The 25566-nt window shown below is 39.6% G+C and overlaps 1 protein-coding gene across 5 annotated transcripts in view; it reads right to left on the minus strand.

Annotated features, from left to right (window-relative positions):
- The window catches only part of LOC147338496 (uncharacterized), a 59257-nt gene that overhangs the window by 30806 nt on the left and 2885 nt on the right, over nt 1-25566 (minus strand). For all 5 annotated transcript variants that reach the window (XR_015129177.1, XR_015129182.1, XM_086293370.1 and 2 more), the window contains exons 3-20: nt 20007-20090; nt 19164-19279; nt 18017-18088; nt 17796-17946; nt 17518-17711; nt 16972-17120; nt 16494-16544; nt 16227-16291; nt 10650-10733; nt 9807-9922; nt 8660-8731; nt 8439-8589; nt 8161-8354; nt 7643-7791; nt 7165-7215; nt 6898-6962; nt 1328-1411; nt 485-600 (exon numbers count right to left, since the gene is read on the minus strand). Coding sequence is in view for 3 of the 5 variants with exons in the window: in XM_086293370.1 (XP_086149496.1) it covers nt 485-600; nt 1328-1411; nt 6898-6962; nt 7165-7215; nt 7643-7791; nt 8161-8354; nt 8439-8589; nt 8660-8731; nt 9807-9922; nt 10650-10733; nt 16227-16291; nt 16494-16544; nt 16972-17120; nt 17518-17711; nt 17796-17946; nt 18017-18088; nt 19164-19279; nt 20007-20090 (1964 nt within the window). In the remaining 2 variants the exon portion in view is untranslated. The remainder of the gene's footprint in view (nt 1-484; nt 601-1327; nt 1412-6897; nt 6963-7164; nt 7216-7642; nt 7792-8160; nt 8355-8438; nt 8590-8659; nt 8732-9806; nt 9923-10649; nt 10734-16226; nt 16292-16493; nt 16545-16971; nt 17121-17517; nt 17712-17795; nt 17947-18016; nt 18089-19163; nt 19280-20006; nt 20091-25566) is intronic.

Consider the following 25566-nt stretch of genomic DNA (forward strand, 5'->3'; position numbering starts at 1 on the left):
AATTAAACATAATAATCAATTTAAGTGATTCATGTTGGAATACTTATTTATACTTCATATGCAAAAATAAAGAAATGATTAAATACTGAGTGCACTTGCTGGTTGTGTTGGAGAAAGGATGAGTTATTATTTCCATTTTATTATATTTATATTATATTTCCTGTTTACTTTTAGTTATAAATGTATGATTTAGTGGCACATGCAGAGGACATGTAGAAGACACAGGACATGTATGTGAAAAAAAGTAAAAGAATTTCAGACTAAAAGAAATGTTACATTTAAAAAAATGCCACAAACAATCAAACTCAGCACCAAAATAAAATCTTGGCGGCACAGAGAGAGGACAACCTCGCGCAGCCTCTGAGCTTCATGAAACAGAAAAACTAAACGAGCCACAAAGTGTCACAAACACTGATTCCACTCATGAGTCGCTCCTTCAGCTCCGAGCTGCTGCGTCTCGGGCGCTCGGCCTGCGGCGACGTACCTGTCGGAGCTTCCGGAGGCCAGCAGGTACTCGTTGGGGTGGAACTGGACGATGTTGACGGCGGCGGTGTGAGATTTGAATTCCGTGATGGTTTTCCCCTGAGCCAGGTCCCACAGCTGATGGAGACAAGAGGACAGGGCTGAGGTCATCGAACAGGAAGAGAGCAGAGCTCACCTCCTTCAGCCAATCAGAATGAGCGATTTTATTACAGGATGCTGCCGGTTTGATGCTTTCACAGCATTTACAGAATAAACACATCATGTTCACACTTTTAAATTCCCAAGATGCTCTCAAACACCCGAACATCCGACCGCTGCAAATGAAATGAAACTTAATTCTAAACATCGATGAAATGTTAGCCTAACGAGTCGTTACACATCACCAGCTTATTACTTTATTTAAATAAATGTAACTGAACCTGGGTCAAGAAGTGTCCTGAAAACTATTTTAATAGAAAAGATGGATCTTAAAAATCCTAAAACACTGAAGTGATTCAACAGACGGACCTTTTAAAACCATTTTAAAATGTAGAAGAATCTAAAAATGTTGCGATTCAATCGCTCGTTTTATTTTATGGGAACACGTGACTACCAAACATGAACCAGGACCAGCTGGAACATTTTAACGTCTTCCAGCCTTTCTGCACAGTTTCCTGCTGCTGATGTTCTGCTTCACAGTTTACATTCACAGCATCGTGTAACTCCTGCAGGTTATAGTTACTCTGAAGGTTTCTCAGCATCTACTGTTACAGAGTCAGAGTTACCACAACATGTAAGTACCGGGAAAAACAATCCTTAAAATATATTTTTTACATTAAAGGTGAGACGTCAGATCAGGTCGTACCTTGACGGTGCAGTCGTCGCTCGCTGAAGCTAACCACTTCCCATCAGGACTGAAGGCCAAACTCCTCACAGCCTGAGTGTGACCCTGCAACACCAACACTGGTCAGATTTTTGCTATCGAGACTCATGTGAAGCTTTTATTTTGAAGGAAAGTAGAAGCCCTGAGCCTGGTTCTGGAGTTTTTCCTTCCCACTGTCGCCAAAGTGCTCATAGGAGGTCATATGATTGTTGGTTTTTCTCTGTATGTAGATCTTAAAGTATAAAGCGCATTGAGGTGACTGATGTTGTGATTTGGCGCTGCATAAACAAAATTAAATTGAAGTCTCTCAGTTCTTTTAAATGCAATAATCCGTTTACTGTAAGACTCCATAAAAGCTCCGACTGACACAGTTTAATCCGAATCATTCTGAGCGTCCTCGGCTTTGGCGCACAGTGACACCCATAAAATCGGCTAGTCTGACAGATAAGGAGAAGACGACGGTGGTATGTAAACTGTGTTTTTGTGCTGCGTATTGTTTGTTTGAACGCAGTTTGGATTCTGACCATAGAAGATGTTTTTGTGACACGCCCACCGCTACGTTTGCTATTCGGTTTGGTGTGTGTGTGTGCTGTGGCTCTGCAGGCGTTCACCTGAGTTTGAAGGAATTGCTGTTGCCTTTGTTTTGGATTTTGGCATGCTGCTTATGTTGAATGCTTAAAATGAGTGGATCACAGGCTGCATCTGTTGTTGGATAAACTGAAATTGGATAAGATTAAGGAGTATGCTAGAAGAGAGAATAAAGCGATCAGCAAAGAAGGCACCCACAGCTGTGGCCAAACAGACTGCAACAGATCGGTCTCAGAAGGAGCACCCAACAAACTCCAATGCCACCTCTATCTGTTAAACTGTTTAAATGGAGTGTGAGGCAGACATGCTAAAACAGTGACCTAAAAGCATTACCAATAAACAATGGGATCAATACATAAATGAAAGAAATGCAGCTGATAAAAAAGCCATAAACTACTTTCATTTGTTTAGTGGTGATTGCCAGTTTAGTTGGGTTTTTTTTGAGACACAGAGAGTGAGAGATCCTGTCCTACATTACTTTAAAAAAGAAGATATTTTCAGAGCTGTTGATATATGAAGCTCTGAGCATTGAGTGTTGCATTGTGAGAGTTTCAGTAAAAAGCCTGCAAATTATTGCATTTATACTGGAGAGCAAAGAAAAATTAAATTCTACTTGTACTATGGAAAATCAGTTTCATAAAAGCTACATAAACAGAGCTGAAGAAGACTGCGTTTGTAAAACTAGCGGTAACGTGTGAGAATTATAAGTTATAAGACTGTTTCTGCTATCGATACAATTTGTGTTGTTAATCCTAAATGATTCACGGTGACAACATCATAAGAACAAGGTCATTTTACTCCACACACACACACATTTGGAAAATCACATAGTTTGACCATAAAAATTCCCAGAATAATTAGTATTTGAGATTGCTGAAGCAACATCACTAAAGAAAAATATCCTTGCATGTCACTTTCGTTTAAAAATATAAAAAATGTGAAGTTTTTTTTTTGTAAAACATAAAAACATAAAAACAACAAAACTTAAGACCTTAAGAATCTCCTTATGAATGTTGTGAATATCTAGATCATTGGTGTTTGGATTTGAGGGTCAACAGGGCGAACACTGAGGCTGGGTATTAGAAATACAACATGGCAACATGAGACATGTTAACTCTGAGAACACTAACATCTAGATTAAGGTGTGAGAGGTAAATACATAACAGAAGCTAAAAAGGAGTTGCTTGTCTCTAGTTAAAATAAATTGAAAATAAACTGATTTGAACACGTTTGATGCATTATACAAAAAAAGGTTCATGATATAGTTCACATGATCTAAGCAAGAGTGACTCGGAATCTCAAATGTTAAAGTACACTTACTGATTGTACTTTTACTACATGAGCTAATGTAGATGCTCTAAAAGCACGCTGGCTGAAAAAGAACCACACGTTTGGAGAAACTGTGCTGTAACTTCTCATACTGTGAAGTTTTCTGACAAAAGTGAATTGAAAACTTATGCTGTACAGTTTACTAAGGGGTCCTTTGCTGGGCCATGTGCAATTACACAAAAGAACAAGTTAAATTTCACCATAACACTGACTGGAGAAAAGCCAAATTGGGATTCTAATTGACATTACAACTGAAATCAGTGCTGTGATAGTTAGTTTAAGATCACAACCTGATTTAAAACACAGTCTAACATCAACATTCTTGCCCCTGAAAATAGGTCAGGATGGCCGAAAAATGTACTTTAAAAATGAGATTTTCTTTTTGTTTCATTGGAACAGTAAAGTACCATTACAAAGAAATGAGTACACCTTTGTAGTTAAACCGGGTTTGGAGTTTTTCATGTTTTACATACAGACTTTCTCATTTAAACCATGGTGACTTAAAAGTTTAGCAGCAAGACACTTGTTTCCTTTGTTCCATCAAACATTTCTTTCAGCCATCTGTGTTTATCAGAGCGATATGTGACTAATTTTTTATTGAATCACCAGAAAGTACACAAATACAAGATTAAATATTTTATTTATTTATCAAAGATACATAATTACACATTGATACAATGAATAAGGTGTCTATAAAAATTACACATGGTGTAAGAAAAACATTATAACATACAAATAAGTGTTTTAAGATAATCTGACATACTTTAAAAGCATAAGAATAAAAGTTTTTTTTTTTTTTAAAAATCATGTTCTTTGATGATCACATTACATGTATCACATTTTTTAAAGCATAACGTAGGGTGTTCACAAAAACAGTTTTATGATTACTTTTTCCACAGTGCTTGTATGCCTCTTGCAAAACTATGTACTTATCACCATATGACATAATAACTCACGATTATGCAAGACCAGCCATGAAATGTCCGTCGCTTCATTACAATCATTTGTCCCCGCTGCTGCCCTCAGACCCAGTCTGTGGGGTAAAATTGCTTTTTTGGTGGTTCATAAAAAATATCTCAAAAAGCGATGTTAGTGAGGGGACCAGAAACACTGGGTTGCAGAGCAGTTGGTAAGGACTTGTATATTTCTGGAGAGTCTGCAAAAGCTGTCTTGCTCATGCTCCTGATTGGATATGTGGAGCCCGGCTCTGATATCTCACTGGTGGCAGCTAAAGGTAGGCATGCCTTGGAGGCGGAGTTGGTCTCGGGCGCAATCTTTCAAACGAGCCTCACGGCATTTCAGGCAACCTCAGGCCGGAAACAACATCCGGTCACTCGCGGTCAAAATCCACGCAGAGCTGGTGTTTCGCAGGGATCAGGTTAACACATCTGGGTCTAAAAATATAAAGAAAAACAAAAAGAGTTTTAAAACACGCAAACTAGCAAAATATCAAAGGAGCATAACATAACAATAACAAGATGATATGAGATACCCGATGAGGCCATGATAGGTGATGTAGACATGTAATGTATAAACTTTTACGGGAGTTAAAAGTGGAGCTTATATATATTTTAAAGTGTATTGTACGTGGGATAGGCTCCAGCGCACCGCGCGAGCCTGAGAAAAGGATAAGTGGAGGCGAATGGATGGATGGATGGTGTATTGTACCTGTTACAAACCATTGTGATATTTATTTATTTTTTTAAATGAAAGGATTGACAGAATGGTAAAAAGGAAAATGCAAAAATGTAGTTAGAGAGGAAGATTAACACTTACCGAATGATATGCGGATAAGGAAAGAGACGCAAGTTGCTGTTGAAATCGGCCGCTCCCTATGCGAACTCGCAAGCAGTCTGAGCGGCGCCAGTTGTTGATACGTCTGAAGTCAGATCTCTTCTGGGGTTCGAAGATAGTCTTAACATCAGCGGGAGATCGTAAAATCAGAGCTGGAGCGGATTGGCTAACCGGGGTGCGAAGGGAGCGGTGCAAGGGTTATGTGATTGGCAGCGGGGCGCAGTGAGGCGGAGTTGGTCTAAGGGGGGAATTTTCAAACGAGGTAAGCAGCGCATTCGGGACCAGAGCGGGGAGCGAACAAGCAGGAAAAAATTGTGCTCTGGAAGCTGTTGCGGGTCGGTGCGATTAAGAGCGAGGTAGAACTTAGACTCTGCGTAGAATTTTAGAGGTAGCTAGCAAGAGGCAAGTTTTTGAAGAAAAAAGAGTAAGGAGCTTTCCCAATGTTTTTGGATTATAGCGCTTTTTTTTGGGGAATAGAGGGGTAGCTAACAAGTTATTCTAGGGGTTTTGGAGAAATCGCGGAGAAATTTTTAAAAGGAGTTTTGGCTTTGTTTGGCTGAGCATGAAGGGAGCCGCGGGGCGCTGAATTTCAGAAAAAAGACTAAGGATTTTTTCAGGATTTTCCCTGTTATCGAATATAAGGTTTTGGGAATAGAGGGGGTACCCTAACAAGTTATTGTAGGGTTTTGGAGAAATAGCGGAGGGTTTTTTAAGGAGTTTTCCCTGCTTATGTATCTAAGGAGGGTTAGGGGATCGCGAATTTTTTCTGAGTATGAGTTTTATTCTAAATCTACAAATGCATATAAATCTAAATAAAGTTTTCCCCCAAGGCATATAGCATGTGTTTGTGGCCATACTGAACGTTACAAAAGCACAAGTTTAACTAAACAATTTTAATATGGTTTAATACATTTTTAAACACATGAGCACGGAGCCCGAGAGAGCACGGTCCGGAGACACGGGCGCACCCCGCGCGCCCAGACACACAGCCTCGGGCGCGCGCGCGCGCACACACACACACACTGACCCGCCACCAGATGGCGTTTTTTGAGCATAAAAAAAAATAAAAATAAAAATTTAATTGCTTAAAGAAATAAAAGAATGCTATTTTGATATATAAGAAACTTTCTAAATAATCAATTATATTTTTATGAATATCATATTTTTATGAATATCATATTTTTATGAATATCATATTTTTATTATTTAATTACTTCCTACTTCCGGAGCTCATGAATAATTTAATTAGGGGATAATTTAATTAGGGGTCATAAATCAATTAAGGGGGTCATAAATCACTGCGTTTGACGAAAGGGGTATAATATCACTCTCTTTTGACACCTAACTCTTTCTCAGTCAATTAGCATCAATATTATAGAGCCTAATTACTGTGTAGCTGTGCTTGCTTTCTTTTAGGTGTGACTGATGGTACTACTGTCAGTAAAATTATTGTCCTTGCGTGTCCTAAGGTTTCTGTTGTGGCAGAGATCAGAGGGAGCACTGTTGATGAAGCCACAAGAAGAATGATGGCCTTCATTTATTACAAAATAATTTCTCACACATCATTTTAGTTGTTAATTTAGACTCATAAAACCTCTCATATAACCGCACTCAGACCAAAGTCACACAGCTGTTAAAGGTTTTAGATGGTTTTGAATTAAACTGATTTTCTGAAGACAAAGAAAAATCTTTAACTAAAGAAAGAGAAAACCGAGCGGCTGGAGGACTACTTTGTTGTAAACAGCAGGTATTTGAGCTCTGATAGGTTCGTTGCATTTATAGTCCGCTGTCCTAAGGCGTCCATGTTTCCACACAGACACACGGCTGCTGCGTTCACTGACCTGCTGTTTATCAGGAAAATGAGTCTTTATGTCCTTCAGCTGCCGGCTGATCGCCAAAATGGACTCTGAGCAGAAGAAGAAATCATCAGGAAACGACCCAGTAACCACAAAACAGGAGCTGAAACACCTCTGTCGTGTGTTTTTGTGTCGTGTGTTTTTCACTGTCGAACACGTGATTTATTGTTCGTGTTTCATCTATAAACTGAAACGTCGGAGGCGCGTCGTCTCCTGATGTCTCACAGAAACGTGAAGCTGTGCTGGACTCACCGTCCTCTGGAGGAGCGGGAAAAGGCTCCGACATCTTAGGAGGAGTGCGAGCTGGAAGAGAGGAGAACGAGGAGCTCAGACTGCAAAATAAATGTGACGACATGAAAACAAAAGAAGAAATGACGAGAGTGTCTTTGTCCTCATTAGGATGAATATTTTAAAAAGGCACAAAGAACCAATCAGATCCTCCCATCCTGTTTGGCTCTTACAGCGAGTAATGTTTACTCCTCTCACTTTTCAAATATGGCCTGCTTCTCAAAATCAGCCAGAGCAGAACTGATGGCGATGCTGCAGGTGGATCAACAGGTGAGGAAATAGAAGCTTTCGGGGAAACTAAACACAGATTTTGTTGGTGCAGTGTTGATTAAAGATGAACTCAGCGTCCTTTTCAATAGCAATATTTCACAGATCTCGTTGTATGTACGTATAACTGTATTCGTTATTCAACATCTGAGCTGCATGCTCCGGGTCCACCTACAGATGGCGCTCTTTGGCTGGAAGATGGCCTTGTAGTCCTCGGCGTTGTGGATCTCAGCAGACGACAGCTTCTCGTCCGCCTCGTCCTCGCTAGGGCTCCGCCTCTCCCCTTCGGGGCTCCGCCTGTCAGACTCTGAACGGTGCTTCAACCTGATGACATCACAAACATTTGTTTGTTTGTTTTTAGAAGAAAAACTGCAAATTTTTTACTTTATTTACTTTTATTAAAGAATCTGGAAGCGAAACTTTTCCACTGAAGTCAAATAAGATTTTATATATATATATATATATATATATATATTATATATATATATATATATATATATATATTTATTATATATATATATATATATATATATATATATATATATATATATATATATATATATATATATATATATGACATGTGATCTGAGTGTTTGATGAATGAAACCAGTGGCTCATGTATAAAACTTTAAATCCAGGAGTCAGTACTTGCAGTATCTGGAGTATTTTCTCCTGTCTCTCAGTGTGCCGTACCTCTGCGATCTGCAGGTGGTCGTGGGTCTCTCGTAGTTCTTTCGCAGTGCCGCTCCTTTGGGGTCCTTCTTCGGCTCTGTGAGCGGCTGGTCGTCCTGGATGATCCCCTGGATCACGGCGCCACCGCTCTTCTTTACCCTCTTCAGATCGACCACGTAGGACGACACACTCGACAGCTGATGAGACACGCCGATCTGACATGAGGAGAAGGTGGAAGATTAAGATTACCTAAAACTTCTGCACAGTACTGTTACTGAGCGGTGGGCGGAGCTACACACCAGCTGCTGGTTGCAGATGGCGAGGTCAGACACCTTTCCCCAGCTCACCGGCACCGCGTCAAAGCAGCGGTCCGGTTCCCAGCCGAAGACCCGCAGCGAGTCCGTGGCGCCGCTGTACAGGCAGGAGCCATCTGGGCTAAAACATATACACCTGAAACCACAGGGACAGGGGTCAGAGGTCACATTCCAGTTACACCCTGCTGCAACGGGGAAAAACTCACCTGACCGGAGTCGTGTCGCCCTCCAACGAGCCGATCATCGTAAACTTCTCCAGATCCCACAGCTTGATGGTCCTGCAAGCACATGCAGAGTTCATACAGCTGCAGCTCATTAGAGACACCTGTAGGTGTTTTATAGTGTCAGGTGAAGACGCTACAACACGGCTGAGGAACAGGAAGAGACCTCCAACAGATCCACGGTCAGCAGTGACAAGTCAGTAAATGAGGAGAAAGAGAAAAGAGGAACGAAACACGAACAAAAGAGGGAGTGGAGGGCAAAGTGCACCTCTCAGTGCATCATGGGAAGTCCCCAGGAACCTGAGGGATGGTTAGGGTCGCCTAACCCAGCTCTAACTACAAGCTAAGCTAAAGACATTTTTATAATTAATTGAAGAAAGTATGTGTTTGAGTCACTTCTTATTCTCATAAATGAGAGTAAGATTTATTCCATCAATAAACTGTTTGAGATAAAAATGACCCTGCTCCCTGTTCTGTCACTAAAACAGGCCAAAACCTACAAAATGTCTCATTTCTTTGAAGTGACACATTCAAAGCTTTAACGGCTCCATCACGATCACATGACAATCGGAAAATCAGGCCACAAACTACAGCTTTGCTTGCTGGTGTAACTTATAAACTGTCTCTAACACCAGGTCGATGTCCTCAAATTAAACATAATAATCAATTTAAGTGATTCATGTTGGAATACTTATTTATACTTCATATGCAAAAATAAAGAAATGATTAAATACTGAGTGCACTTGCTGGTTGTGTTGGAGAAAGGATGAGTTATTATTTCCATTTTATTATATTTATATTATATTTCCTGTTTACTTTTAGTTATAAATGTATGATTTAGTGGCACATGCAGAGGACATGTAGAAGACACAGGACATGTATGTGAAAAAAAGTAAAAGAATTTCAGACTAAAAGAAATGTTACATTTAAAAAAATGCCACAAACAATCAAACTCAGCACCAAAATAAAATCTTGGCGGCACAGAGAGAGGACAACCTCGCGCAGCCTCTGAGCTTCATGAAACAGAAAAACTAAACGAGCCACAAAGTGTCACAAACACTGATTCCACTCATGAGTCGCTCCTTCAGCTCCGAGCTGCTGCGTCTCGGGCGCTCGGCCTGCGGCGACGTACCTGTCGGAGCTTCCGGAGGCCAGCAGGTACTCGTTGGGGTGGAACTGGACGATGTTGACGGCGGCGGTGTGAGATTTGAATTCCGTGATGGTTTTCCCCTGAGCCAGGTCCCACAGCTGATGGAGACAAGAGGACAGGGCTGAGGTCATCGAACAGGAAGAGAGCAGAGCTCACCTCCTTCAGCCAATCAGAATGAGCGATTTTATTACAGGATGCTGCCGGTTTGATGCTTTCACAGCATTTACAGAATAAACACATCATGTTCACACTTTTAAATTCCCAAGATGCTCTCAAACACCCGAACATCCGACCGCTGCAAATGAAATGAAACTTAATTCTAAACATCGATGAAATGTTAGCCTAACGAGTCGTTACACATCACCAGCTTATTACTTTATTTAAATAAATGTAACTGAACCTGGGTCAAGAAGTGTCCTGAAAACTATTTTAATAGAAAAGATGGATCTTAAAAATCCTAAAACACTGAAGTGATTCAACAGACGGACCTTTTAAAACCATTTTAAAATGTAGAAGAATCTAAAAATGTTGCGATTCAATCGCTCGTTTTATTTTATGGGAACACGTGACTACCAAACATGAACCAGGACCAGCTGGAACATTTTAACGTCTTCCAGCCTTTCTGCACAGTTTCCTGCTGCTGATGTTCTGCTTCACAGTTTACATTCACAGCATCGTGTAACTCCTGCAGGTTATAGTTACTCTGAAGGTTTCTCAGCATCTACTGTTACAGAGTCAGAGTTACCACAACATGTAAGTACCGGGAAAAACAATCCTTAAAATATATTTTTTACATTAAAGGTGAGACGTCAGATCAGGTCGTACCTTGACGGTGCAGTCGTCGCTCGCTGAAGCTAACCACTTCCCATCAGGACTGAAGGCCAAACTCCTCACAGCCTGAGTGTGACCCTGCAACACCAACACTGGTCAGATTTTTGCTATCGAGACTCATGTGAAGCTTTTATTTTGAAGGAAAGTAGAAGCTCTGAGCCTGGTTCTGGAGTTTTTCCTTCCCACTGTCGCCAAAGTGCTCATAGGAGGTCATATGATTGTTGGTTTTTCTCTGTATGTAGATCTTAAAGTATAAAGCGCATTGAGGTGACTGATGTTGTGATTTGGCGCTGCATAAACAAAATTAAATTGAAGTCTCTCAGTTCTTTTAAATGCAATAATCCGTTTACTGTAAGACTCCATAAAAGCTCCGACTGACACAGTTTAATCCGAATCATTCTGAGCGTCCTCGGCTTTGGCGCACAGTGACACCCATAAAATCGGCTAGTCTGACAGATAAGGAGAAGACGACGGTGGTATGTAAACTGTGTTTTTGTGCTGCGTATTGTTTGTTTGAACGCAGTTTGGATTCTGACCATAGAAGATGTTTTTGTGACACGCCCACCGCTACGTTTGCTATTCGGTTTGGTGTGTGTGTGTGCTGTGGCTCTGCAGGCGTTCACCTGAGTTTGAAGGAATTGCTGTTGCCTTTGTTTTGGATTTTGGCATGCTGCTTATGTTGAATGCTTAAAATGAGTGGATCACAGGCTGCATCTGTTGTTGGATAAACTGAAATTGGATAAGATTAAGGAGTATGCTAGAAGAGAGAATAAAGCGATCAGCAAAGAAGGCACCCACAGCTGTGGCCAAACAGACTGCAACAGATCGGTCTCAGAAGGAGCACCCAACAAACTCCAATGCCACCTTCCTCCCACTATCTGTTAAACTGTTTAAATGGAGTGTGAGGCAGACATGCTAAAACAGTGACCTAAAAGCATTACCAATAAACAATGGGATCAATACATAAATGAAAGAAATGCAGCTGATAAAAAAGCCATAAACTACTTTCATTTGTTTAGTGGTGATTGCCAGTTTAGTTGGGTTTTTTTTGAGACACAGAGAGTGAGAGATCCTGTCCTACATTACTTTAAAAAAGAAGATATTTTCAGAGCTGTTGATATATGAAGCTCTGAGCATTGAGTGTTGCATTGTGAGAGTTTCAGTAAAAAGCCTGCAAATTATTGCATTTATACTGGAGAGCAAAGAAAAATTAAATTCTACTTGTACTATGGAAAATCAGTTTCATAAAAGCTACATAAACAGAGCTGAAGAAGACTGCGTTTGTAAAACTAGCGGTAACGTGTGAGAATTATAAGTTATAAGACTGTTTCTGCTATCGATACAATTTGTGTTGTTAATCCTAAATGATTCACGGTGACAACATCATAAGAACAAGGTCATTTTACTCCACACACACACACATTTGGAAAATCACATAGTTTGACCATAAAAATTCCCAGAATAATTAGTATTTGAGATTGCTGAAGCAACATCACTAAAGAAAAATATCCTTGCATGTCACTTTCGTTTAAAAATATAAAAAATGTGAAGTTTTTTTTTTGTAAAACATAAAAACATAAAAACAACAAAACTTAAGACCTTAAGAATCTCCTTATGAATGTTGTGAATATCTAGATCATTGGTGTTTGGATTTGAGGGTCAACAGGGCGAACACTGAGGCTGGGTATTAGAAATACAACATGGCAACATGAGACATGTTAACTCTGAGAACACTAACATCTAGATTAAGGTGTGAGAGGTAAATACATAACAGAAGCTAAAAAGGAGTTGCTTGTCTCTAGTTAAAATAAATTGAAAATAAACTGATTTGAACACGTTTGATGCATTATACAAAAAAAGGTTCATGATATAGTTCACATGATCTAAGCAAGAGTGACTCGGAATCTCAAATGTTAAAGTACACTTACTGATTGTACTTTTACTACATGAGCTAATGTAGATGCTCTAAAAGCACGCTGGCTGAAAAAGAACCACACGTTTGGAGAAACTGTGCTGTAACTTCTCATACTGTGAAGTTTTCTGACAAAAGTGAATTGAAAACTTATGCTGTACAGTTTACTAAGGGGTCCTTTGCTGGGCCATGTGCAATTACACAAAAGAACAAGTTAAATTTCACCATAACACTGACTGGAGAAAAGCCAAATTGGGATTCTAATTGACATTACAACTGAAATCAGTGCTGTGATAGTTAGTTTAAGATCACAACCTGATTTAAAACACAGTCTAACATCAACATTCTTGCCCCTGAAAATAGGTCAGGATGGCCGAAAAATGTACTTTAAAAATGAGATTTTCTTTTTGTTTCATTGGAACAGTAAAGTACCATTACAAAGAAATGAGTACACCTTTGTAGTTAAACCGGGTTTGGAGTTTTTCATGTTTTACATACAGACTTTCTCATTTAAACCATGGTGACTTAAAAGTTTAGCAGCAAGACACTTGTTTCCTTTGTTCCATCAAACATTTCTTTCAGCCATCTGTGTTTATCAGAGCGATATGTGACAAATTTTTTATTGAATCACCAGAAAGTACACAAATACAAGATTAAATATTTTATTTATTTATCAAAGATACATAATTACACATTGATACAATGAATAAGGTGTCTATAAAAATTACACATGGTGTAAGAAAAACATTATAACATACAAATAAGTGTTTTAAGATAATCTGACATACTTTAAAAGCATAAGAATAAAAGTTTTTTTTTTTTTTAAAAATCATGTTCTTTGATGATCACATTACATGTATCACATTTTTTAAAGCATAACGTAGGGTGTTCACAAAAACAGTTTTATGATTACTTTTTCCACAGTGCTTGTATGCCTCTTGCAAAACTATGTACTTATCACCATATGACATAATAACTCACGATTATGCAAGACCAGCCATGAAATGTCCGTCGCTTCATTACAATCATTTGTCCCCGCTGCTGCCCTCAGACCCAGTCTGTGGGGTAAAATTGCTTTTTTGGTGGTTCATAAAAAATATCTCAAAAAGCGATGTTAGTGAGGGGACCAGAAACACTGGGTTGCAGAGCAGTTGGTAAGGACTTGTATATTTCTGGAGAGTCTGCAAAAGCTGTCTTGCTCATGCTCCTGATTGGATATGTGGAGCCCGGCTCTGATATCTCACTGGTGGCAGCTAAAGGTAGGCATGCCTTGGAGGCGGAGTTGGTCTCGGGCGCAATCTTTCAAACGAGCCTCACGGCATTTCAGGCAACCTCAGGCCGGAAACAACATCCGGTCACTCGCGGTCAAAATCCACGCAGAGCTGGTGTTTCGCAGGGATCAGGTTAACACATCTGGGTCTAAAAATATAAAGAAAAACAAAAAGAGTTTTAAAACACGCAAACTAGCAAAATATCAAAGGAGCATAACATAACAATAACAAGATGATATGAGATACCCGATGAGGCCATGATAGGTGATGTAGACATGTAATGTATAAACTTTTACGGGAGTTAAAAGTGGAGCTTATATATATTTTAAAGTGTATTGTACGTGGGATAGGCTCCAGCGCACCGCGCGAGCCTGAGAAAAGGATAAGTGGAGGCGAATGGATGGATGGATGGTGTATTGTACCTGTTACAAACCATTGTGATATTTATTTATTTTTTTAAATGAAAGGATTGACAGAATGGTAAAAAGGAAAATGCAAAAATGTAGTTAGAGAGGAAGATTAACACTTACCGAATGATATGCGGATAAGGAAAGAGACGCAAGTTGCTGTTGAAATCGGCCGCTCCCTATGCGAACTCGCAAGCAGTCTGAGCGGCGCCAGTTGTTGATACGTCTGAAGTCAGATCTCTTCTGGGGTTCGAAGATAGTCTTAACATCAGCGGGAGATCGTAAAATCAGAGCTGGAGCGGATTGGCTAACCGGGGTGCGAAGGGAGCGGTGCAAGGGTTATGTGATTGGCAGCGGGGCGCAGTGAGGCGGAGTTGGTCTAAGGGGGGAATTTTCAAACGAGGTAAGCAGCGCATTCGGGACCAGAGCGGGGAGCGAACAAGCAGGAAAAAATTGTGCTCTGGAAGCTGTTGCGGGTCGGTGCGATTAAGAGCGAGGTAGAACTTAGACTCTGCGTAGAATTTTAGAGGTAGCTAGCAAGAGGCAAGTTTTTGAAGAAAAAAGAGTAAGGAGCTTTCCCAATGTTTTTGGATTATAGCGCTTTTTTTTGGGGAATAGAGGGGTAGCTAACAAGTTATTCTAGGGGTTTTGGAGAAATCGCGGAGAAATTTTTAAAAGGAGTTTTGGCTTTGTTTGGCTGAGCATGAAGGGAGCCGCGGGGCGCTGAATTTGAGAAAAAAGACTAAGGATTTTTTCAGGATTTTCCCTGTTATCGAATATAAGGTTTTGGGAATAGAGGGGGTACCCTAACAAGTTATTGTAGGGTTTTGGAGAAATAGCGGAGGGTTTTTTAAGGAGTTTTCCCTGCTTATGTATCTAAGGAGGGTTAGGGGATCGCGAATTTTTTCTGAGTATGAGTTTTATTCTAAATCTACAAATGCATATAAATCTAAATAAAGTTTTCCCCCAAGGCATATAGCATGTGTTTGTGGCCATACTGAACGTTACAAAAGCACAAGTTTAACTAAACAATTTTAATATGGTTTAATACATTTTTAAACACATGAGCACGGAGCCCGAGAGAGCACGGTCCGGAGACACGGGCGCACCCCGCGCGCCCAGACACACAGCCTCGGGCGCGCGCGCGCGCACACACACACACACTGACCCGCCACCAGATGGCGTTTTTTGAGCATAAAAAAAAAAAAAAAAAAAATTTAATTGCTTAAAGAAATAAAAGAATGCTATTTTGATATATAAGAAACTTTCTAAATAATCAATTATATTTTTATGAATATCATATTTTTATGAATATCATATTTTTATGAATATCATATTTTTATTATTTAATTACTTCCTACTTCCGGAGCTCATGAATAATTTAATTAGGGGATAATTTAATTAGGGGTCATAAATCAATTAAGGGGGTCATAAATCACTGCGTTTGACGAAAGGGGTATAATATCACTCTCTTTTGACACCTAACTCTTTCTCAGTCAATTAGCATCAATATTATAGAGCCTAATTACTGTGTAGCTGTGCTTGCTTTCTTTTAGGTGTGACTGATGGTACTACTGTCAGTAAAATTATTGTCCTTGCGTGTCCTAAGGTTTCTGTTGTGGCAGAGATCAGAGGGAGCACTGTTGATGAAGCCACAAGAAGAATGATGGCCTTCATTTATTACAAAATAATTTCTCACACATCATTTTAGTTGTTAATTTAGACTCATAAAACCTCTCATATAACCGCACTCAGACCAAAGTCACACAGCTGTTAAAGGTTTTAGATGGTTTTGAATTAAACTGATTTTCTGAAGACAAAGAAAAATCTTTAACTAAAGAAAGAGAAAACCGAGCGGCTGGAGGACTACTTTGTTGTAAACAGCAGGTATTTGAGCTCTGATAGGTTCGTTGCATTTATAGTCCGCTGTCCTAAGGCGTCCATGTTTCCACACAGACACACGGCTGCTGCGTTCACTGACCTGCTGTTTATCAGGAAAATGAGTCTTTATGTCCTTCAGCTGCCGGCTGATCGCCAAAATGGACTCTGAGCAGAAGAAGAAATCATCAGGAAACGACCCAGTAACCACAAAACAGGAGCTGAAACACCTCTGTCGTGTGTTTTTGTGTCGTGTGTTTTTCACTGTCGAACACGTGATTTATTGTTCGTGTTTCATCTATAAACTGAAACGTCGGAGGCGCGTCGTCTCCTGATGTCTCACAGAAACGTGAAGCTGTGCTGGACTCACCGTCCTCTGGAGGAGCGGGAAAAGGCTCCGACATCTTAGGAGGAGTGCGAGCTGGAAGAGAGGAGAACGAGGAGCTCAGACTGCAAAATAAATGTGACGACATGAAAACAAAAGAAGAAATGACGAGAGTGTCTTTGTCCTCATTAGGATGAATATTTTAAAAAGGCACAAAGAACCAATCAGATCCTCCCATCCTGTTTGGCTCTTACAGCGAGTAATGTTTACTCCTCTCACTTTTCAAATATGGCCTGCTTCTCAAAATCAGCCAGAGCAGAACTGATGGCGATGCTGCAGGTGGATCAACAGGTGAGGAAATAGAAGCTTTCGGGGAAACTAAACACAGATTTTGTTGGTGCAGTGTTGATTAAAGATGAACTCAGCGTCCTTTTCAATAGCAATATTTCACAGATCTCGTTGTATGTACGTATAACTGTATTCGTTATTCAACATCTGAGCTGCATGCTCCGGGTCCACCTACAGATGGCGCTCTTTGGCTGGAAGATGGCCTTGTAGTCCTCGGCGTTGTGGATCTCAGCAGACGACAGCTTCTCGTCCGCCTCGTCCTCGCTAGGGCTCCGCCTCTCCCCTTCGGGGCTCCGCCTGTCAGACTCTGAACGGTGCTTCAACCTGATGACATCACAAACATTTGTTTGTTTGTTTTTAGAAGAAAAACTGCAAATTTTTTACTTTATTTACTTTTATTAAAGAATCTGGAAGCGAAACTTTTCCACTGAAGTCAAATAAGATTTTATATATATATATATATATATATATATATATATATATATATATATATATATATTTATTATATATATATATATATATATATATTTATTATATATATATATATATTTATTATATATATATATATTTATTATATATATATATATATATATATATATATATGACATGTGATCTGAGTGTTTGATGAATGAAACCAGTGGCTCATGTATAAAACTTTAAATCCAGGAGTCAGTACTTGCAGTATCTGGAGTATTTTCTCCTGTCTCTCAGTGTGCCGTACCTCTGCGATCTGCAGGTGGTCGTGGGTCTCTCGTAGTTCTTTCGCAGTGCCGCTCCTTTGGGGTCCTTCTTCGGCTCTGTGAGCGGCTGGTCGTCCTGGATGATCCTCTGGATCACGGCGCCACCGCTCTTCTTTACCCTCTTCAGATCGACCACGTAGGACGACACACTCGACAGCTGATGAGACACGCCGATCTGACATGTGGAGAAGGTGGAAGATTAAGATTACCTAAAACTTCTGCACAGTACTGTTACTGAGCGGTGGGCGGAGCTACACACCAGCTGCTGGTTGCAGATGGCGAGGTCAGACACCTTTCCCCAGCTCACCGGCACCGCGTCAAAGCAGCGGTCCGGTTCCCAGCCGAAGACCCGCAGCGAGTCCGTGGCGCCGCTGTACAGGCAGGAGCCATCTGGGCTAAAACATATACACCTGAAACCACAGGGACAGGGGTCAGAGGTCACATTCCAGTTACACCCTGCTGCAACGGGGAAAAACTCACCTGACCGGAGTCGTGTCGCCCTCCAACGAGCCGATCATCGTAAACTTCTCCAGATCCCACAGCTTGATGGTCCTGCAAGCACATGCAGAGTTCATACAGCTGCAGCTCATTAGAGACACCTGTAGGTGTTTTATAGTGTCAGGTGAAGACGCTACAACACGGCTGAGGAACAGGAAGAGACCTCCAACAGATCCACGGTCAGCAGTGACAAGTCAGTAAATGAGGAGAAAGAGAAAAGAGGAACGAAACACGAACAAAAGAGGGAGTGGAGGGCAAAGTGCACCTCTCAGTGCATCATGGGAAGTCCCCAGGAACCTGAGGGATGGTTAGGGTCGCCTAACCCAGCTCTAACTACAAGCTAAGCTAAAGACATTTTTATAATTAATTGAAGAAAGTATGTGTTTGAGTCACTTCTTATTCTCATAAATGAGAGTAAGATTTATTCCATCAATAAACTGTTTGAGATAAAAATGACCCTGCTCCCTGTTCTGTCACTAAAACAGGCCAAAACCTACAAAATGTCTCATTTCTTTGAAGTGACACATTCAAAGCTTTAACGGCTCCATCACGATCACATGACAATCGGAAAATCAGGCCACAAACTACAGCTTTGCTTGCTGGTGTAACTTATAAACTGTCTCTAACACCAGGTCGATGTCCTCAAATTAAACATAATAATCAATTTAAGTGATTCATGTTGGAATACTTATTTATACTTCATATGCAAAAATAAAGAAATGATTAAATACTGAGTGCACTTGCTGGTTGTGTTGGAGAAAGGATGAGTTATTATTTCCATTTTATTATATTTATATTATATTTCCTGTTTACTTTTAGTTATAAATGTATGATTTAGTGGCACATGCAGAGGACATGTAGAAGACACAGGACATGTATGTGAAAAAAAGTAAAAGAATTTCAGCCTAAAAGAAATGTTACATTTAAAAAAATGCCACAAACAATCAAACTCAGCACCAAAATAAAATCTTGGCGGCACAGAGAGAGGACAACCTCGCGCAGCCTCTGAGCTTCATGAAACAGAAAAACTAAACGAGCCACAAAGTGTCACAAACACTGATTCCACTCATGAGTCGCTCCTTCAGCTCCGAGCTGCTGCGTCTCGGGCGCTCGGCCTGCGGCGACGTACCTGTCGGAGCTTCCGGAGGCCAGCAGGTACTCGTTGGGGTGGAACTGGACGATGTTGACGGCGGCGGTGTGAGATTTGAATTCCGTGATGGTTTTCCCCTGAGCCAGGTCCCACAGCTGATGGAGACAAGAGGACAGGGCTGAGGTCATCGAACAGGAAGAGAGCAGAGCTCACCTCCTTCAGCCAATCAGAATGAGCGATTTTATTACAGGATGCTGCCGGTTTGATGCTTTCACAGCATTTACAGAATAAACACATCATGTTCACACTTTTAAATTCCCAAGATGCTCTCAAACACCCGAACATCCGACCGCTGCAAATGAAATGAAACTTAATTCTAAACATCGATGAAATGTTAGCCTAACGAGTCGTTACACATCACCAGCTTATTACTTTATTTAAATAAATGTAACTGAACCTGGGTCAAGAAGTGTCCTGAAAACTATTTTAATAGAAAAGATGGATCTTAAAAATCCTAAAACACTGAAGTGATTCAACAGACGGACCTTTTAAAACCATTTTAAAATGTAGAAGAATCTAAAAATGTTGCGATTCAATCGCTCGTTTTATTTTATGGGAACACGTGACTACCAAACATGAACCAGGACCAGCTGGAACATTTTAACGTCTTCCAGCCTTTCTGCACAGTTTCCTGCTGCTGATGTTCTGCTTCACAGTTTACATTCACAGCATCGTGTAACTCCTGCAGGTTATAGTTACTCTGAAGGTTTCTCAGCATCTACTGTTACAGAGTCAGAGTTACCACAACATGTAAGTACCGGGAAAAACAATCCTTAAAATATATTTTTTACATTAAAGGTGAGACGTCAGATCAGGTCGTACCTTGACGGTGCAGTCGTCGCTCGCTGAAGCTAACCACTTCCCATCAGGACTGAAGGCCAAACTCCTCACAGCCTGAGTGTGACCCTGCAACACCAACACTGGTCAGATTTTTGCTATCGAGACTCATGTGAAGCTTTTATTTTGAAGGAAAGTAGAAGCCCTGAGCCTGGTTCTGGAGTTTTTCCTTCCCACTGTCGCCAAAGTGCTCATAGGAGGTCATATGATTGTTGGTTTTTCTCTGTATGTAGATCTTAAAGTATAAAGCGCATTGAGGTGACTGATGTTGTGATTTGGCGCTGCATAAACAAAATTAAATTGAAGTCTCTCAGTTCTTTTAAATGCAATAATCCGTTTACTGTAAGACTCCATAAAAGCTCCGACTGACACAGTTTAATCCGAATCATTCTGAGCGTCCTCGGCTTTGGCGCACAGTGACACCCATAAAATCGGCTAGTCTGACAGATAAGGAGAAGACGACGGTGGTATGTAAACTGTGTTTTTGTGCTGCGTATTGTTTGTTTGAACGCAGTTTGGATTCTGACCATAGAAGATGTTTTTGTGACACGCCCACCGCTACGTTTGCTATTCGGTTTGGTGTGTGTGTGTGCTGTGGCTCTGCAGGCGTTCACCTGAGTTTGAAGGAATTGCTGTTGCCTTTGTTTTGGATTTTGGCATGCTGCTTATGTTGAATGCTTAAAATGAGTGGATCACAGGCTGCATCTGTTGTTGGATAAACTGAAATTGGATAAGATTAAGGAGTATGCTAGAAGAGAGAATAAAGCGATCAGCAAAGAAGGCACCCACAGCTGTGGCCAAACAGACTGCAACAGATCGGTCTCAGAAGGAGCACCCAACAAACTCCAATGCCACCTTCCTCCCACTATCTGTTAAACTGTTTAAATGGAGTGTGAGGCAGACATGCTAAAACAGTGACCTAAAAGCATTACCAATAAACAATGGGATCAATACATAAATGAAAGAAATGCAGCTGATAAAAAAGCCATAAACTACTTTCATTTGTTTAGTGGTGATTGCCAGTTTAGTTGGGTTTTTTTTGAGACACAGAGAGTGAGAGATCCTGTCCTACATTACTTTAAAAAAGAAGATATTTTCAGAGCTGTTGATATATGAAGCTCTGAGCATTGAGTGTTGCATTGTGAGAGTTTCAGTAAAAAGCCTGCAAATTATTGCATTTATACTGGAGAGCAAAGAAAAATTAAATTCTACTTGTACTATGGAAAATCAGTTTCATAAAAGCTACATAAACAGAGCTGAAGAAGACTGCGTTTGTAAAACTAGCGGTAACGTGTGAGAATTATAAGTTATAAGACTGTTTCTGCTATCGATACAATTTGTGTTGTTAATCCTAAATGATTCACGGTGACAACATCATAAGAACAAGGTCATTTTACTCCACACACACACACATTTGGAAAATCACATAGTTTGACCATAAAAATTCCCAGAATAATTAGTATTTGAGATTGCTGAAGCAACATCACTAAAGAAAAATATCCTTGCATGTCACTTTCGTTTAAAAATATAAAAAATGTGAAGTTTTTTTTTTGTAAAACATAAAAACATAAAAACAACAAAACTTAAGACCTTAAGAAAGAGATAAAGGATTGAGAAAGTTTATTCATGCAGGTCCATATGACAGAGAATATGCATGTTCTTTTAGTTTTCATATTATTATAATTTATATTTAATTGTGTTGTGGTTTGCAGTGTTTTGTGTTCTTTTCACTTTAAATTTGTGAAAGGAAAAAGCTGAAATTTAAATAGTTAAAACTTGAAATGTGAATAGTTGATTTTTGTATTATATGATTTATTTATTACATTTTATGTGGAGTGAATAAATAAAAGTATATTTACGGTGGCCCCTAGAGACAAAGCACATACAAACTTCAAATCACGTACGAACTCTGAAGCATGTACAAACTCCAAAACACGTAAAAACACGTACAAACTCCAAAACACGTAAAAACACGTACAAACTCCGAAGCACGTAAAAACTCAGAAGCATATAAAAACTCAGAAGCATATAAAAACTCAAAACACGTACAAAAGACAACAGAAGTGCTCCAGGATGCTGGGCGCAGTGTTGAGCCTTTGTTATCTTGTGGCTACACAAGCCAGCAAGTACCAACGACCGGATTTGGTGTGTGGTAATAACAGGTAAATGAACTTTTTTTTAAATTATTTGAATATATATATGAGTGCCTGTGTATAAATACACAAACAATACACACATGCTTTCAATTGTGTAATTTAAGTGATCTAGTAGCTCTGCTTTGGAAGTTCAGTTCATGCTAGAAATGTGTTTTGGAGTTTGTACGTGTTTTGTCTCTAGGGGCCACCGCATATATTTATATATAAACATATATAAATAAAACCACTTGTTTTTATGTTAGTAATTCCTTTTGTGCATAATTTTATATTATTGTTAATAATAAATTAATTAAAGCAACAAAACAACCTGAAGAGCCGGTTCGGAGCCGAAAGAGCCGGCTCTTTTTAGTGAGCCGAACCGAAAGAGCCGGATCTCTAAAAAGAGCCGGAAATCCCATCACTACACTACACCCATAAAATCGGCTAGTCTGACAGATAAGGAGAAGACGACGGTGGTATGTAAACTGTGTTTTTGTGCTGCGTATTGTTTGTTTGAACGCAGTTTGGATTCTGACCATAGAAGATGTTTTTGTGACACGCCCACCGCTACGTTTGCTATTCGGTTTGGTGTGTGTGTGTGCTGTGGCTCTGCAGGCGTTCACCTGAGTTTGAAGGAATTGCTGTTGCCTTTGTTTTGGATTTTGGCATGCTGCTTATGTTGAATGCTTAAAATGAGTGGATCACAGGCTGCATCTGTTGTTGGATAAACTGAAATTGGATAAGATTAAGGAGTATGCTAGAAGAGAGAATAAAGCGATCAGCAAAGAAGGCACCCACAGCTGTGGCCAAACAGACTGCAACAGATCGGTCTCAGAAGGAGCACCCAACAAACTCCAATGCCACCTTCCTCCCACTATCTGTTAAACTGTTTAAATGGAGTGTGAGGCAGACATGCTAAAACAGTGACCTAAAAGCATTACCAATAAACAATGGGATCAATACATAAATGAAAGAAATGCAGCTGATAAAAAAGCCATAAACTACTTTCATTTGTTTAGTGGTGATTGCCAGTTTAGTTGGGTTTTTTTTGAGACACAGAGAGTGAGAGATCCTGTCCTACATTACTTTAAAAAAGAAGATATTTTCAGAGCTGTTGATATATGAAGCTCTGAGCATTGAGTGTTGCATTGTGAGAGTTTCAGTAAAAAGCCTGCAAATTATTGCATTTATACTGGAGAGCAAAGAAAAATTAAATTCTACTTGTACTATGGAAAATCAGTTTCATAAAAGCTACATAAACAGAGCTGAAGAAGACTGCGTTTGTAAAACTAGCGGTAACGTGTGAGAATTATAAGTTATAAGACTGTTTCTGCTATCGATACAATTTGTGTTGTTAATCCTAAATGATTCACGGTGACAACATCATAAGAACAAGGTCATTTTACTCCACACACACACACATTTGGAAAATCACATAGTTTGACCATAAAAATTCCCAGAATAATTAGTATTTGAGATTGCTGAAGCAACATCACTAAAGAAAAATATCCTTGCATGTCACTTTCGTTTAAAAATATAAAAAATGTGAAGTTTTTTTTTTGTAAAACATAAAAACATAAAAACAACAAAACTTAAGACCTTAAGAATCTCCTTATGAATGTTGTGAATATCTAGATCATTGGTGTTTGGATTTGAGGGTCAACAGGGCGAACACTGAGGCTGGGTATTAGAAATACAACATGGCAACATGAGACATGTTAACTCTGAGAACACTAACATCTAGATTAAGGTGTGAGAGGTAAATACATAACAGAAGCTAAAAAGGAGTTGCTTGTCTCTAGTTAAAATAAATTGAAAATAAACTGATTTGAACACGTTTGATGCATTATACAAAAAAAGGTTCATGATATAGTTCACATGATCTAAGCAAGAGTGACTCGGAATCTCAAATGTTAAAGTACACTTACTGATTGTACTTTTACTACATGAGCTAATGTAGATGCTCTAAAAGCACGCTGGCTGAAAAAGAACCACACGTTTGGAGAAACTGTGCTGTAACTTCTCATACTGTGAAGTTTTCTGACAAAAGTGAATTGAAAACTTATGCTGTACAGTTTACTAAGGGGTCCTTTGCTGGGCCATGTGCAATTACACAAAAGAACAAGTTAAATTTCACCATAACACTGACTGGAGAAAAGCCAAATTGGGATTCTAATTGACATTACAACTGAAATCAGTGCTGTGATAGTTAGTTTAAGATCACAACCTGATTTAAAACACAGTCTAACATCAACATTCTTGCCCCTGAAAATAGGTCAGGATGGCCGAAAAATGTACTTTAAAAATGAGATTTTCTTTTTGTTTCATTGGAACAGTAAAGTACCATTACAAAGAAATGAGTACACCTTTGTAGTTAAACCGGGTTTGGAGTTTTTCATGTTTTACATACAGACTTTCTCATTTAAACCATGGTGACTTAAAAGTTTAGCAGCAAGACACTTGTTTCCTTTGTTCCATCAAACATTTCTTTCAGCCATCTGTGTTTATCAGAGCGATATGTGACAAATTTTTTATTGAATCACCAGAAAGTACACAAATACAAGATTAAATATTTTATTTATTTATCAAAGATACATAATTACACATTGATACAATGAATAAGGTGTCTATAAAAATTACACATGGTGTAAGAAAAACATTATAACATACAAATAAGTGTTTTAAGATAATCTGACATACTTTAAAAGCATAAGAATAAAAGTTTTTTTTTTTTTAAAAAATCATGTTCTTTGATGATCACATTACATGTATCACATTTTTTAAAGCATAACGTAGGGTGTTCACAAAAACAGTTTTATGATTACTTTTTCCACAGTGCTTGTATGCCTCTTGCAAAACTATGTACTTATCACCATATGACATAATAACTCACGATTATGCAAGACCAGCCATGAAATGTCCGTCGCTTCATTACAATCATTTGTCCCCGCTGCTGCCCTCAGACCCAGTCTGTGGGGTAAAATTGCTTTTTTGGTGGTTCATAAAAAATATCTCAAAAAGCGATGTTAGTGAGGGGACCAGAAACACTGGGTTGCAGAGCAGTTGGTAAGGACTTGTATATTTCTGGAGAGTCTGCAAAAGCTGTCTTGCTCATGCTCCTGATTGGATATGTGGAGCCCGGCTCTGATATCTCACTGGTGGCAGCTAAAGGTAGGCATGCCTTGGAGGCGGAGTTGGTCTCGGGCGCAATCTTTCAAACGAGCCTCACGGCATTTCAGGCAACCTCAGGCCGGAAACAACATCCGGTCACTCGCGGTCAAAATCCACGCAGAGCTGGTGTTTCGCAGGGATCAGGTTAACACATCTGGGTCTAAAAATATAAAGAAAAACAAAAAGAGTTTTAAAACACGCAAACTAGCAAAATATCAAAGGAGCATAACATAACAATA

This window comes from Aulonocara sp. 'chitande type north' Nkhata Bay, linkage group LG1 (assembly GCF_057382095.1).
Source record: "Aulonocara sp. 'chitande type north' Nkhata Bay isolate Kocher_YH1m ecotype deep benthic linkage group LG1, A_spYH_male_GT1.1, whole genome shotgun sequence".
In the NCBI taxonomy this organism is placed as follows: Eukaryota; Metazoa; Chordata; class Actinopteri; order Cichliformes; family Cichlidae; genus Aulonocara; species Aulonocara sp. 'chitande type north' Nkhata Bay.